Source organism: Taudactylus pleione, unplaced genomic scaffold (assembly GCF_031769625.1).
Source record: "Taudactylus pleione unplaced genomic scaffold, aTauple2 ptg000198l, whole genome shotgun sequence".
NCBI lineage: Eukaryota > Metazoa > Chordata > Amphibia > Anura > Myobatrachidae > Taudactylus > Taudactylus pleione.
The window spans coordinates 20,678,915-20,695,063 of record NW_028284600.1 but is presented as its reverse complement, the minus strand read 5'-3'; the positions used below and the strand labels follow the sequence as shown (position 1 = coordinate 20,695,063).

The 16,149-nt window shown below is 47.7% G+C and overlaps 1 protein-coding gene across 2 annotated transcripts in view; it reads left to right on the top strand.

Annotated features, from left to right (window-relative positions):
- LOC148518914 (glutathione S-transferase omega-1-like) overlaps positions 1 to 3,722 on the top strand; it is a 33,031-nt gene extending 29,309 nt beyond the window's left edge. For both annotated transcript variants that reach the window (XM_088477010.1, XM_088477011.1), the window contains exon 7: positions 3,500 to 3,722. In XM_088477010.1, coding sequence (XP_088333136.1) covers positions 3,500 to 3,656 — 157 coding nt within the window. In that variant the 3' untranslated portion in view covers positions 3,657 to 3,722. The remainder of the gene's footprint in view (positions 1 to 3,499) is intronic.
- Positions 3,723 to 16,149: the final 12,427 nt, after the last annotated feature.

The following is a 16,149-nucleotide window of genomic DNA, read 5'->3' as shown; positions in this document are numbered from 1 at the left end:
TGATTCTAAGCTGGACGCAAAGGGGCTGCAGGTGGGCAACTCAGCGGTAGCCATATTTACTAACTAATACCCCTTTTACACCAGAGCAAAAACCTGGGTTTTTGCTGGGTCTACCCGGGTCGCAGCTCAGTGTAAAAGGGTCCCTGAAAAATAACCTGGGTCAAGTGACCCTGCAATCCAACCCAGGTAGCTACCAGGGTTGGACCCAGGATGGACCCAGGTAATGGTGCAGTGTAAACGGTGCAACCCAGGTTATCTAATCTGGATCATGCCTAAAATTAGCTGATTGGTGGTTGTGGAGCAGTCACCTCCCACTTTTTATGACCTCACAGGTTTAGCAGGGCAGCCCTGAGTTCAGTGTGAACAGGGCTGACCTGGGAGTAACCCAGATCAAAGGTGCAGTGTAAATGGGTCTGACCTGGGTCTGACCAGGGTTGGAACCATGTCCAAAAACCCAGGTCGCACCTGGGTTTTTGGTGGAAAAGAGGTATTACAGTGCTCTAATGCGAGTATCCGTATGGCTCAAGCAGAAAGCCGCACCACACTGCACACTCCGCATCCACCATCAATAGTATTGGCACTTATACGTTCCCCATGCTGAGTGAGATCTGGCAAAAACAGGCTTCACTTCACTTTGCACCCACTTCAAAATAGCGCTGAATTCTAGCTACACGCCCACAATACTCTCATAACGCTCCCACAAGATGGATCTCATGCGTCCGTTCCCAGCGTTGCCACCCAGAAATGCCAGTTTCACACAATGAGAGATCCGGCCAACATCCTTTTGACTCAGAACAAATGCGTAAGTTTGCTTCTGTGCCTAAGCGGTATATTAAGACTCGTGGTTCGGACTTCCAATCAGGCCCCTGGTTTATAATTGAATATTCTCATTTCACTGCTCTGTGATCAGAGGGATAGGGACAAATGTGATAGAATGCAGGATACTGAAAACTCCAATATATCGGCAAGTTTAAAGCCTACTTGCCTACTCTCCCGGGAGTCGTGGGAGGCTCCCAAAGTTTTGCGTCTAACCCCCCGCACCCTCCAGAATAGTAGACAGATCTCCTGCATCCCACACACTTCCTAGTGAAGTGGGCAGGATGGGTAGATTTTCCGCAAAATTTGCGGGTCCGTAGGGAGTGGGCGGAGCTAAATGGTACAAATCTTGACATTAGCCCCACCCCCTCAGCACGGCCACATGGATCGCGCAGGGTGAGTGTGTTCCTGTAAAGGGGGCGGGGCTTAATGACGGCTATAGTCTGGCCCCCCCGAAGCTGAGAGCAGCTGGTCCTCTTCGGCTGCTCCCAGAAAGGAGTGAGGAAAAGTCAGTAAGTATGGTTTAAAGCATCAATGTTTAGTAAGCAAGAACCAACATGGGTTTGCCTTACTAAACATCACTTCTTTTATCTGCTAACTTGCTGAAATCTGAAATAGTGTGTAATGAGGCGACTTTCAGACAGTCAAGCAGAGAATTTGCCTGAACAGGATCCGTTGGCTTCTGCATCATGTGACTTCCTCTGCAAACTACAGAGAGATCAGTCACTCTGCACATGGAATCAGGGAAAGGTATATAGTATTTCCCCTTCAGTTTCTATACCTGGAAGTGACGTAGAGTGAGGGCGGAAGTGTGGTTCCCTGCTCAAATAGTCCACCTAGAGAAGAAACTTGTCCCCTCACAGGCTCGCTTTGCAAGCCACACATCAGGCACAGTGGCTCGCTACGCTCACCAAAAGCTTATATTCCCCCTCTATGCCCATGTGGATGGTAGGGAATGATGTTGGACAGCAGCTGATGATGTCAGGGTACAAAAACTGAAGGGGATCTATCCACTTCCATGGAATCAGGACTGAGTGCAGTGTGCTCTCTCTCCCCTGCATGCTCCAGCTGAGAAGGAAAGTATTTTAGACTGTCAGTAGGCACGTGGGTAGTAACAGTGAGTGGTGGTACGAGGGGAGATTTGAGTGGCAAGTGGGAAGTTCTGAGTGCATAGTTCATATCTTTAGTTTTATGGACATTGAAAAGAGTGGATCTTACACAGAAGTGGTTGGGACTTATTATGTTCTGATTTTGCATTTATAAGTTTTGAAAGGTGAGTGCCATGTGTGGCGGCCTGAGAGGCATGTGGGAAGTTCAGTTGCATGGGGGGGTTGTATCAGACAGTGTAATTCAAGGAGATCTGGTCAGCATGTGTGGATATATGAGATTTTAGTGGCATATGGAGAGACATTTGGTCGGGTCTATGGGGTATATACGGGGATCTGAATGGCATGTTGGCAGCTGCGTGGGGCATATAAGGGTCTGAGTGGCATGTGTGGGGCATGTGTGGAGATCTGAGTGGCATGTTAGGGGTTTTGAATGGTATAAGGGGGTATGTGAGGGGATCTGAGTGGCATGTGGGGCATGTGAGGGGGTCTGAGTGGCATGTGAGGGGTCTGAGTGGAATGTGGGGAGCTTTGTGGGGCATGTGTGGAGGTCTGAGTGGCAAGTGGAGTTCTAAGTGACATGTGTCAAGATCTGATTGACATCTGTAGTGCTCAGAGTGACATTCGGGGAGGTGTGTTGCATATGAGGAGGTCAAAGTGGCATGGGCGAATTGGTGTGGTCCGCATGTTCAGAGCTTTGAATGGCATGTAAGGGAGATTTGGAGTACAGCACTTGTGGTGTAAGCTTATGCCAAGTGGGCTCTTAGGGCATGTGGGGGTATTTTGTTGCAAGTGATGAAGTCAGAGTGGCATGTGGTGGAATTTTGGAGCATGTGATGTGCGTGTTGTATAAGTGATGTGGGAGTGCCATGGTTGGGTCATTTTCTCTTTATTGGTATTAAGGCGAATGTGCAGTCCTTTTTAGAGATAGAGGGTCCGCACATGCTTCCCTTAAATTATGTCAGGTTGTCCATCACTGGTTTAGACACAGTGGACAGGATGTACTAAGCATCGCATACGCGATGCCGTACAAACCTGCGTTAATTATGATGGTATGTACCTACAGTACATATGCGATACTAATCTTTCAATAAAATCTGTCCTTTGCAATAGAGAGACTTCCGGGTTTATGACCCAGAATTCCCTCTGGCATCCTTCTGCACGCTCCCCAAGGAATGCTGGGAGGGATCCGATTGGTACCCACTCAGTTGGTAATGCGGAAAGAAGCTCATAAGCTTCTATTGGGTAACGCCATATATATATATATATATATATATATCGTCCGAAGATTGGTCCCAGTGGGTATCACATTTCAGAGCTTGGTACATATGAGAAATGCAGTCAAACCTCCCAAAACTGCATTTTGTGGGGGTTGACCGCAATTTTGCCCATAATACATCCCGTGCTGTACCTTGAAATATTTGTTCTTAAACACAAATGCGAGCTCTCACATCTCTCGTCTAGATTATACTAATTTATTAATAAATGATTGCCTACAGTGTTTCCATATAGGTGGTAAAAAAGGGGGAGTAGAACTTTTTTGTGAAAAGGTTTACTATTTTTTTCCCCTTCTGTAGATATTTGGAGATGAACCCACACCTGAATGCCTGGTACAGTCTCATGTTTCAGGACCCAGCAGTGAAGGAGACTATTCCTAGACAAGATGATCTGATTAATTTTTTCACACTCTTCTTTCAAGACAACTTGGGAGCTGCTGATTATGGCCTTGATTAGATCGCCTGTCCCTTAAGTGTGATCCGTAAAATGTGTGCCTTTCGTATTAAACAATGGATCAGTAAAGTTTCTAGTATTTATTTCTGAAGGTTGAGATGCAATAAATATTTTTCAATATTGAAACATATACTGTTTCACTGAGGCAATGAGGTTCTCCCAAAGCACGTCCACCTTCATGTGAAATCACTTTGGATTCACAAATCTAATTCCAGACAAAAGATGTAGAGGGTGTATGGACTAACAGTCATTAAATCAGATTATATTGTGTGCTGTTAAATTAAACAGGTTGTTAATCAAATTTCTTTTCCCTTATTTAAGACCATCTGACCTCTGTCAAACTAATACTGTATATTTAAATTGCTACAGAACTGGGAGAGTAAAGGTGCCTACACACGGAACAATCTGTTCAGTGAACGATATCGCTGAACGATTTCCCTTGAACTTTCCTGGTGTACAGAATGAACGATATTGTCTGTAGACATGAACGATTTAATCAACAATCAACTATATCTTGAGGATGTATACTGGGCTGATGTTTCTGGTGAAATCGTCCAGGTTGGCCTGCATGTACGGACGAAAGATATCGTTATCGTCCATGCGGGAGCGCGCATTATTGGTAGTTCATTGCAAAGAAACGGAGCGATATAAATGATTTATCGTTCAACGATATCGTTATCGTCCATATCGTTGAAAGATCCCGTACCGTGTGTACGCACCTTAAGCAAGTGTGCACTAACAGGGGCAGCCATTTACTGTGATGAAATTATATTTGCCACCAACCAATGACATCCCTAAGGCACTTCTTAGTGAAATATTCTAAATAATTGATTGGCTGCATTCTCTTGATTATTATATGGACCACAAAATGGCTGCCTCCACAGCTTGTATAGGTGATAGGTGCATTCCAGCCATTATGTGCTTATGAATGTGGTAACTGTTGGTTTCTATTAAGATGAGCAAGTACAGCTGCAGTACTTTACATTAATGGTATAATGTACCCTCTTGTGCGAAATATAAATAAATACTGTAAGATGTTACAGAGATGCTGCAGGCCGAGCGCTTTATACAGGGCACCAGAAATCCCTCTCGCCATCTCTAATGTGGTTGTAAAATATGGTAAAAGCTGGGTAAGGCGCGCTCTCTATATGGTGGGGCAGTGTGTAAAGTGCTTGGGTATGAGTGAACTGTATGACAGAGAGACGTAGACGGTGGTGTTGGGTCAAGATATTTTATTTTATTAGTTTAAGTAGGCACAATGCTACTAGAGGGTGATTGACCCAGGGGCAGTGGGGGGAAGAGCAGGATGGGTGCACGGGGGAGAAGGTGGGTAGACCCTTTTAGGGGGCTCCTTTTCCGTGCAGTTCTGGACCAGCACGTTGTCCCTGCTGGACCTTTGGTCGACAGTCTTAACGCTCGGCACAGTGTAGGTGGAAGTCTGGTAAGGATGGATGATGAGGCGGCGTCCCGCAATTTGTACAACTTACCTACCGGTAGGTGCCTGTGTAGGCGTTGCGATTTGGGGGTGGTGGTCGGCAGTCTCTGATGGTATATAGCGGCAGGTTAGATGGCCGTTCTTGTTGTGCTGCAGCTGCTGGTGCGGCTGTGCCCCGTGGCGGTGGCACCGATGGTCTTGTTTGTGCTGGCAGGGTGGGTCAGCGTGGTGGATGGAGCCTGGCTGGATGAGCGGGCTGCGGCAGGCCGGCGTCTCCGTGTTGTGGGATGCGGGCCGCTACCCGTGCGTGTGTCACGTCGTGCAGCGGGACGGCCGGGTGAGGCTGTTCGGATGAGGGATGCCGTGTGTGTGCAGTGAACGCCGGCTCCTCGTGGTTCCAGCGGCTGTTGGCGCCCAATGTGGGGCGGGGGCGGGGAGGCTGTGAGCCGGGCGTGTCGCGGTCACAAGGCGGGGGTGCCGCTCGCTGGAGGTGCTGGCGGCTCCTTGTGATCAGTGGTCGCTGGGACGGCAGGGGGGGGTTCTTCGGCGGGAAAGAAGGTTTCCAGGACGTGATGGTAGGTGTGTGTCACCAACGCGTTTCGGCTGTGCCTTAATCATGGAGGTTACTGTTACATGGTGCAGCAGCGTTTTTGAGGTTGGTGTGGAGGTGGGTGTGTACGGAATTGGCCAATGGGGGGGGAGGTGTGTGTGCACTGGGCGTGGTCAGGAGTTGATGGCAATCTGGAGGTGTTCTGTTGTTGGAGGCCAATGGGATAATGTCGGATGGGAAAGGGTAATGACAGGTATGTGGGCGGGCTTAATAACGAGTGTGCAGGTCTGTGGGAGGTGGCGCTCTGGGGAGCGGAGTGTAGCGTGGTGGCAATGGTTAATAACAGAGGGTGATCGGACATGTTAGGGAAAGTTAGTGTGGCGATATGGGCGATGTCATGTGACCACTGGGTGTAGCCTGGGTGTGTAAGGGTTAAAGGCGATGGGGTTAAATGGTGTGGTGGTAAAGGTTAATAGCAGGGGGTGATCGGACATGGTCTGGGGAGTTGCTGTGATGATATGGGCAAAGTCATGTATCCACTGGGTGTTCTCTGGGTGTGTCAGGGTAAAGTGGTAACGTGGGGATGTAAGGGTAGTGAAGTGTGGTGTGGTAGATGTGTGGGATGGTGGCGCCAGGGGTTCAGCCGGTCGCACGGGGGGTGGCTGGTGGAGGGGAGTGCGGGTGGGTCGTGGTAGGTGGTGATGGGTGTGTGTGGTGTGCTGCGTTCCGGTGTGATTGTATGTTAGTGTATGGGTTCAACGGGTATTGTATATGTGTGTGTGTTGCACTTGGTGTGTTTGTGTGGTGTTGGAGGAGGATGACTGGACTGGGGGAATTAAGTGGGAAATGAGGTTGTGGACAGTCGTGCGGATAAGGGGTGGTAAAGTCACATGTGGGTAAGTTGCTGTAGATGCGGAGGTGGTGCTGGATGGTGCAAATGTCACTGTCGAGTGGATGGGCTGGGGGGGGGTTGGGGGGGTGTGGTGGATGTTGTGGGTCGGTGCGGTAGTGAAGGGGGGTTGGTGACTGGGTGGTTTGGTTGTAGGGACGTGTGTGTGTGATGTAGGTGTCGAGAGGGGGCTAAGTGTGGTTTAAGGGGTGTAAACGGCGTGTGAACGGGGAGGGGTGCTGGAAGTGGGTCAGAAACAAGAGGAGGTGTGTGATATAGCAAGAGGAGGGGGGGTTTAGGGGGGTATTATTTACTAATGACAGACTTGATCTCGTTGTCGATGTTCAGACCACTGGGTGCCAGGGTACGAAGTGTGATTATCCATTTGAGTTCTTCCTTGTTGAGTATTCTTGTGTGGTCCCCTCCTCTCCAGTTCCTTTGTATGTGTCTGATCCCTATGAATTGTAGACCAGTGATGTTGCTCTGGTGATGTTCGAGGAAGTGTACCGGTATGTTATGACTGTCTGCTTTGTTAATGATATTTCTGAGGTGTTCCTTGATTCTGGTATGTAATGGTCTGATGGTTCTCCCTACATACTGCTTGTGGCATGGGCACTGTATGAGATAGATCACATTTTTAGTGTGACATGTGATGTGTTCCCGTATCTTGTAGGTGTTGCCTGTCTGTGTGGAGGTAAAGGATGTGGTGGGTTTTGTACTCCTATAGTTTAGATTGGTTCAATTGGAGCATGTCCCGCAGTGGTAAAAGCCTCCCTTCAGTGTACCTTTGTCTATTGTGGTCTGTGTGTGTATTGATGGGGGAATGTGGTTCGTGACTAGCTTATTGTGTATGTTCGGTGCTTTCCTGTAGATTACTCTGGCTCTGGGTGGTAGTATATGTGTTAGTGTTTCGTCTTTTTGTAAAAGGTGAAAATGTTTGTTTATTATTTTCTTGATGTCGTGGGCATGGGTGTTATATTGTGTGATGAAAGCAGGGTGGTCATGTGTCGTTGAATTGTGGGGTTTGTATTCGAGAAGTGGTGCTCTTGCTTCTTCTGCTACTTTATCCATTGTATCTTGTAGTGTGGGTATGTGATAAGCTTTATCTGCAAATTGTTGTTTAAGAGTTTCTCCCTGTGATATGTAGTCTGTTAGTCTGGTGCAGTTTCTTCTGAGTCTTTTGAATTGTCCTATGGGGATGTTGTTGAGCCAGTTGGGGTGGTGACCGCTACTCGATAAGATGTAGCTATTGACGTTGACGGGTTTTTGGAAGGTCTTTGTGTGTATTTGTCCGTTGTGTATGAATATCTATAGGTCTAGAAAGTTTACAGAGGTTTTGCTATAGTCTGTGGTGAATTGGAGATTTTTGTCGTTATTGTTAATGTAGTTGATGAATTCTAGCAGTGTGGATTCTGGTCCTTTCCATATGCAAATGATGTCGTCTATGTATCTCCTCCAGAGGACCAAGTTTGCCTGCCAGTCATGACCCTTCCATATGTGGCAATCCTCCCACCGGCTCATGAACAGGTTAGCATAACTGGGGGCAAACTTGGTCCCCATTGCAGTCCCTGTTTGTTGAAGGTAGAAGTTATTGTTGAACCAAAAGTAATTATGTGTGAGGATGTAGTCTATGCCTTGCAGGATGAATGCTGTTTGTAGTGGGTCCATGGAGTCATCTTGTTGGAGGTAGTGTCGGGTGCTGTCCAGTCCGTGTTGGTGGTCTATGATGGTGTAAAGTGAGGTGACGTCACTGGTGACGAGCCAGTAGTCATCGCCCCAGGGTGTCTTTTCTAGTGTCTTGAGGATGTCCATTGTGTCTTTCAGATGTGATTGTTGTTGTTTGACATATGGTTGGAGGAAGTGATCGATGTATTCAGAAAGGTTAGAGGAAATGGAGTTAATGCCTGAGATGATGGGTCTGCCGGGTGGGTGAGTTGTATTCTTATGGATTTTGGGGAGATAGTAGAAAACGGGGATGACTGGGTGAGGGTTGTGTAGATAGTTGTGTTCCTGTTTGGAGAGGATGCCTGAAGTGCTACCGGTTGTCAGAATGCGTGAGAGTTCTTGGTTGAAGTTGTGTGTGGGGTCTTTGTGTAGAACTTTGAAGGTATTGGAGTCTCTGAGGATGCGGAGGGATTCTGTTATGTAGTCTGCTTTGTCCAGTAGTACTATTCCTCCTCCTTTGTCTGCGGGTTTAATGATGAGATCATGGTTGTTTCTTAGGTTGTTGAGTGAAGCTAGCTCTTTTTTGGTGAGGTTATTGTTGTGGTGTTTAGTGGGGGTGTTCAGTTTGTTGATGTCTTCCATCACTAGGTGTTCAAAGGTATGTATTAAGTGTCCCTTGAGGTGGCTAGGGAAAAATTTGGAAGGTGGTCTAAGTGTGGTGTGTTTGAAGCGGTCTGTTGTGGTGTCCTGTATGGGGGGGTTGTTTGCGAAAAAAATTTTTAGGGTCAACTTGCGGACAAACCTGTTTAGGTCTAGATAAGTTTCAAATTTATTGAGTTTGTTGTTGGGGGCAAATTTGAGGCCTTTGTTCAGTAGTATCTTGTCACTATCTGTAAGTGTCTGGCTGCTTAAATTGAAGATTCCTTTGGTGTCGGTAGTGGTGGTGTGTGAGACGAGGGGGGGTTTGGGTTTGGTTGTTTGACCTCCTCTGCAGCCTCGTCTCGTTGGTCTAGTTTTCTTTTCATTCGTGTTGCAGTGGTGCTTGTTGTCATTTGGCAGGTGCGGCTGCCTGCCTCCAGTTCTAAAAAATGGAGTGCCCATTCGTTTTCTTGGTTGTTTGGTTTGGTGCTGGTGTCCTGGGACGGGTGTAGGTGTTCTGTGTAAAGTATGGTGTTCTGTTGCTGGTCTGCTGTTGGTGGGATGATGTGTGTCGACCCTCTATGTGTGTTTACCCACCCTTGTTCTATTGAATGTCTTGCCAGGTTTTCGTAGTTCTCTGTGTCGGATGGGTCCTCTATGTCATGTATACTGAAGGAGATATCCGTGTCGGAGTCTGTGTCTGGATCTACGTGTTCTAGCTGTATTCGTGTTGTGTCGGTGATTTGGGATTTGTGGATTTTGGTCATGTACTGCTGGTATGTCAGGTTGAGTTTTTTGTAGATAGGTGAGTTCAGGGTGATCCTGTGGTTGAGCCTGGTGTGGTGGGTGTTGTGGCTCCTTTTATAATCTGGCTGTGTGTTGGTCTGGAAGGGAGGGTTTGGGTGTTTCTGTTTATTGTGGGATTTGGGGCTGTTGCATTTGTCTCTGATAATTTTTGCTTTCTTCTTTTCTATGATCAGTTCCTCACTTTTGTGGAGCTTCTGTCTCGTGAGGGTGACTAGGTTTTTGAATTCTTCCTCCCGCTTGTATGGTTCTAGTGCAATGTCGAGATCGGTTATTTGTGTTTCCATGGCTTGGAGTTCTTGTCCGTGTGTGTCTATGATGAGTTGTATGAGCTGTGCGAAGCAGTCATGGAGAATTTTGTTCCATTTGGACATGAAATCAAGGTTGTCTGTGTTATGGGTTGGTGCTTTGTGGATAGTGAGACCTTTTGGTGTAATGTTATGTTTGAGGTACCATTGAAGAATGTGTGAGTCCCACCAGATTTTGGATTCTCTTGTTGTGAGTTTCTCTAGTTGTAGGTATGTACTGCAGAATGATGAGCTGTTGGATTGTAGCTTAACTCTGTGTTCTAGTTCTGCAAGTAGGTGGTTGGCCCTATCTAGTCTAGTCTCTCTGAGGTCGAAAATGCCCATGTGTGTGTCAAGTATAAGTAGTCTCGGGTAATGTGGTGATGAAGCAGGGGCATGTGCTGCGGTTCATGGTACTGAAAAGGACGTGAATAAAAGGTGGTGAACCGCGCTCACTGATATGCCTGTGGGGGTGGATTGAGGCAGGAGGGAGAGGGAAAGAACAGTGGGGGGGGAGGGATTGTGGGGGGGGGGGAGGGAGGTGGGGGGAGGGGATGTGCGTGTATCTGGAGGTATGGGGGTAGGGGGTGTAAGAGTGCTGCGCCTGTGGTAGGAGTACCTGTTCCTACCTAGTTTAGAGACTGGTAAAAGCTTGGTAAGGCGCGCTCTCTATATGGTGGGGCAGTGTGTAAAGTGCTTGGGTATGAGTGAACTGTATGACAGAGAGACATAGACGGTGGTGTTGGGTCAAGGTATTTTATTTTATTACTTTATGGAGGCACAATGCTACTAGAGGGTGATTGACCCAGGGACAGTGGGGGGAAGAGCAGGATGGGTGCACGGGGGGGAAGGTGGGTAGACGCTTTTAGGGGGCTCCTTTTCCGTGCAGTTCTGGACCAGCACATTGTCCCTGCTGGACCTTTGGTCGACAGTCTTAACGCCCGGCACAGTGTAGGTGGAAGTCTGGTAAGGATGGATGATGAGGCGGCGTCCCGCAATTTGTACAACTTACCTACCAGTAGGTGCCTGTGTAGGCGTTGCGATTTGGGGGTGGTGGCCGGCAGTCTCTGATGGTATATAGCGGCAGGTTAGATGGCCGTTCTTGTTGTGCTGCAGCTGCTGGTGTGGCTATGCCCCGTGGCGGTGGCACCGATGGTCTTGTTTGTGCTGGCAGGGTGGGTCAGCGTGGTGGATGGAGCCTGGATGGATGAGCGGGCTGCGGCAGGCCGGCGTCTCCGTGTTGTGGGATGCGGGCCAGTACCTGCGCGTGTGTCACGTCGTGCAGCGGGATGGCCGGGTGAGGCTGTTTGGATGAGGGATGCCGTGTGTGTGCAGTGAACGCCGGCTCCTCGTGGTTCCAGTGGCTGTTGGCGCCCAATGTGGGGCGGGGGTGGGGAGGCTGTGAGCCGGGCGTGTCGCGGTCACAAGGCGGGGGTGCCGCTCGCTGGAGGTGCTGGCAGCTCCTTGTGATCAGCGGTCGCTGGGACGGCAGGGGGGGGTTCTTTGGCGGGAAAGAAGGTTTCCAGGACGTGATGGTAGGTGTGTGTCTCCAACGTGTTTCGGCTGTGCCTTAATCATGGAGGTTACTGTTACATGGTGCAGCAGCATTTTTGAGGTTGGTGTGGAGGTGGCTGTGTACGGAATTGGCCAATGGGGGGGAGGTGTGTGTGCACTGGGCGTGGTCAGGAGTTGATGTTAATCTGGAGGTGTTCTGTTGTTGGAGGCCAATGGGATAATGTCGGATGGGAAAGGGTAATGACAGGTGTGTGGGCGGGCTTAATAACGAGTGTGCAGGTCTGTAGGAGGTGGCGCTCTGGGGAGCAGAGTGTAGCGTGGTGGCAATGGTTAATAACAGAGGGTGATCGGACATGATAGGGAAAGTTAGTGTGGCGATATGGGCGATGTCATGTGACCACTGGGTGTAGCCTGGGTGTGTAAGGGTTAAAGGCGATGGGGTTAAATGGCGTGGTGGTAAAGGTTAATAGCAGGGGGTGATCGGACATGGTCTGGGGAGTTGCTGTGACGATATGGGCGAAGTCATGTATCCACCGGGTGTTCTCTGGGTGTGTCAGGGTAAAGTGGTAACGTGGGGATGTAAGGGTAGTGAAGTGTGGTAGATGTGTGGGATGGTGGCGCCGGGGGTTCAGCCGGTCGCATGGGGGTGGCTGGTGGAGGGGAGGGCGGGTGGGTCGTGGTAGGTGGTGATGGGTGCGTGTGGTGTGCTGCGTTCCGGTGTGATTGTATGTTAGTGTATGGGTTCAATGGGTATTGTATATGTGTGTGTTTTGCACTTGGTGTGTTTGTGTGGTGTTGGAGGAGGATGACTGGACTGGGGGAATTAAGTGGGAAATGAGGTTGTTGACAGTCGTGCGGATAAGGGGTGGTAAAGTCACATGTAGGTAAGTTGCTGTAGTGCGGAGGTGGTGCTGGATGGTGCAAGTGTCACTGTCGAGTGGATGGGCTGGGAGGGGGGTTGGGGGGGTGTGGTGGATGTTGTGGGTCAGTGCGGTAGTGAAAGGGGGTTGGTGACTGGGTGGTTTGGTTGTAGGGACGTGTGTGTGTGTGATGTAGGTGTCGAGAGGGGGCTAAGTGTGGTTTAAGGGGTGTAAACGGCGTGTGAAGGGGGAGGGGTGCTGGAAGTGGGTCAGAAACAAGAGGAGGTGTGTGATATAGCAAGAGGAGGGGGGGGGTTTAGGGGGGTATTATTTACTAATGACAGACTTGATCTCGTTGTCGATGTTCAGACCACTGGGTGCCAGGGTACGAAGTGTGATTATACATTTGAGTTCTTCCTTGTTGAGCATTCTTGTGTGGTCCCCTCCTCTCCAGTTCCTTTGTATGTGTCTGATCCCTATGAATTGTAGACCAGTGATGTTGCTCTGGTGATGTTCGAGGAAGTGTACCGGTATGTTATGACTGTCTGCTTTGTTAATGATATTTCTGAGGTGTTCCTTGATTCTGGTATGTAATGGTCTGATTGTTCTCCCTACATACTGCTTGTGGCATGGGCACTGTATGAGATAGATCACATTTTTAGTGTGACATGTGATGTGTTCCCGTATCTTGTAGGTGTTGCCCGTCTGTGTGGAGGTAAAGGATGTGGCGGGTTTTGTACTCCTATAGTTTAGATTGGTGCAATTGGTGCAAGTGGTAAAAGCCTCCCTTCAGTGTACCTTTGTCTATTGTGGTCTGTGTGTGTATTGAATGTGGTTCATGACTAGCTTTTTGTGTATGTTCGGTGCTTTCCTGTAGATTACTCTGGCTCTGGGTGGTAGTATATGTGTTAGTGTTTCGTCTTTTTGTAAAAGGTGCCAATGTTTGTTTATTTTTTTCTTGATGTCGTGGGCGTGGGTGTTATATTGTGTGATGAAAGCAGGGTGGTCATGTGTCGTTGAGTTGTGGGGTTTGTATTCGAGAAGTGGTGCTCTTGCTTCTTCTGCTACTTTATCCATTGTGTCTTGTAGTGTGGGTATGTGATAAGCTTTATCTGCAAATTGTTGTTTAAGAGTTTCTCCCTGTGATATGTAGTCTGTTAGTCTGGTGCAGTTTCTTCTGAGTCTTTTGAATTGTCCTATGGGGATGTTGTTGAGCCAGTTGGGGTGGTGACCGCTACTCGATAAGATGTAGCTATTGACGTTGACGGGTTTTTGGAAGATCTTTGTGTGTATTTGTCCATTGTGTATGAATATCTGTAGGTCTAAAAAGTTTACCGAGGTTTTGCTATAGTCTGTGGTGAATTGGAGATTTTTGTCGTTATTGTTAATGTAGTTGATGAATTCTAGCAGTGTGGATTCTGGTCCTTTCCATATGCAAATGATGTCGTCTATGTATCTCCTCCAGAGGACCAAGTTTGCCTGCCAGTCATGACCCGTCCATATGTGGGAATCCTCCCACCGGCTCATGAACAGGTTAGCATAACTGGCGTCAAACTTGGTCCCCATTGCGGTCCCTGTTTGTTGAAGGTAGAAGTTATTGTTGAACCAAAAGTAATTATGTGTGAGGATGTAGTCTATGCCTTGCAGGATGAATGCTGTTTGTAGTGGGTCCATGGAGTTATCTTGTTGGAGGTAGTGTCGGGTGCTGTCCAGTCCGTGTTGGTGGTCTATGATGGTGTAAAGTGAGATGACGTCACTGGTGACGAGCCAGTAGTCATCGCCCCAGGGTGTCTTTTCTAGTGTCTTGAGGATGTCCGTTGTGTCTTTCAGATGTGATTGTTGTTGTTTGACATATGGTTGGAGGAAGTGATCGATGTATTCAGAAAGGTTAGAGGAAATGGAGTTAATGTCTGAGATGATGGGTCTGCCGGGTGGGTGAGTTGTGTTCTTATGGATTTTGGGGAGATAGTAGAAAACGGGGATGACTGGGTGAGGGTTGTGTAGATAGTTGTGTTCCTGTTTGTAATTATACACTGTTGTGTGAGCTGTGCAGCTTACACAATTGCTTAAAATTCACTTTTAGTTGCTATTTCCAGTCAGGACTGATTTATGTGTGTGTTGGTGGAGGGTCCTACTCTAATTATTATTATTATTATCATTTATTTATATGACACCACAAGTGTTCCGCAGCGCCTTACAAAGTACAAAAACAAATTGTATACAAGTGACTTACAGAACAATACAATACAGGACATGGATAATATATATTGCTACATTAGCGACCATATCACCCAGATAAGCAACAGAGCATAAGCAACCAAGTGTTAGGTGCCTTAGTGGTGAGTAAGAAGTAAATGACACTATAGTAAGGAGAAGCACGAGGGTAGTGGGCCCTGCTCGTGAGAGCTTACATTCTAAAAAGGTGGGGCAAGACAAACTGGGTTGACACAGATGGGGTAGATGGGGACGAAGGAGCATGTAGCAAGGAGTTAGTATGATAGCTGGAAGGCTTTGATGAAATAGTGGGTCTTGAGAGCCCGTTTGAAGGATTGCAAACCGGTGGAGAGTCTGATGGGGAGTGGGAGAGAGTTCCAGAGGTGGGGAGCAGTGCCGGCAAAATCTTGGAGGTGGGAGTGGGAAGAAGTAATCAGCTGGCATGAAAGGCAGTGTGCATTAGTTGAGCGAAGAGGGCGGAGAGGAGCTTGAAGGGAGATGAGATCAGAGATGTATATGGGAGAGGATTGGGTGAGGGCTTTGTGAGCGAGCGTGAGAACCTTAAATTGGGTTCTAAAAGGGAAGGGGAGCCAGTGGAGGGCTTGTAGGAGAAGGGAGGCAGATGTAGAGCGCTTGGAGAGGAAGATAAGCCATGCAGCAGCATTAAGGATAGACTGGAGCAGAGAGAGATGGGTAATTCTGGAGACAAGATAGGAGGAAGTTACAATAGTCCAATCTGGAGATGACCAGTGAGTGTATGAGGGTTTTAGTAGCATCCTGGGTGAGATAGGGTCTGATCATAGAAATATTTTTGAGATGGAAACGACAGGACTGTGAAAGGTTCTGGATATGTGGTTTGAAGGAGAGGGATGAGTCCAGGATAACTCCAAGACAGCGCACCTTGGGACTAGATGAGTTAGTTATTCCATCAATTGATAAAGAAATAGTGGGAAGTGAGATGATGTGGGAGGGTGGGAAGATGATCAGCTCTGTCTTAGACATATTAAGTTTAAGAAATCGCTGGGACATCCAGGAAGAGACAGCAGAAAGACAGTTGGAGATACTCTAATGCCTGGGGTTAATTATAATCAGGATTCCCCTCCGACCCCACATTACAGTAAATGTTTCAAGTAATCATGTACCTCACAGTGAGTACCCCAGACTGAGAAACACTGTTCTACAGTATATATATATATATATATATATATATATATATATCTCACAAGTTGACCTTTAGAAGGTTGACCTTTTAGAATGTCAACAGTCAGCTGTTGACATTGACTTTAGGTCAACAACAGATATGTTGACATACAAAAATGTTGACACGTTTAAAAAAAGTCTACATGTTCATATTGTCAACACCAGAATATTGAAGTCTTTTGCTTATTTACCAATGCATCAGACGACAACTCGCTCAAATCGTCCAGTGTGTACGCACTATGCGCACTGCTGCACTCCTGTGGCGTCGTTCGTCGCATCTTCAGATCTTTTGTGTATGCAGGAAGATCTGTCAATCTCGTTAATGATTCCCCGCAGATCGTGCAGTGTGAATGCACTACTGGATGACCAGGCGATATGGTTACATTATATAGTTAACGATCAAATAATCAAACGATGCAAGATATATCATTTGGTCAT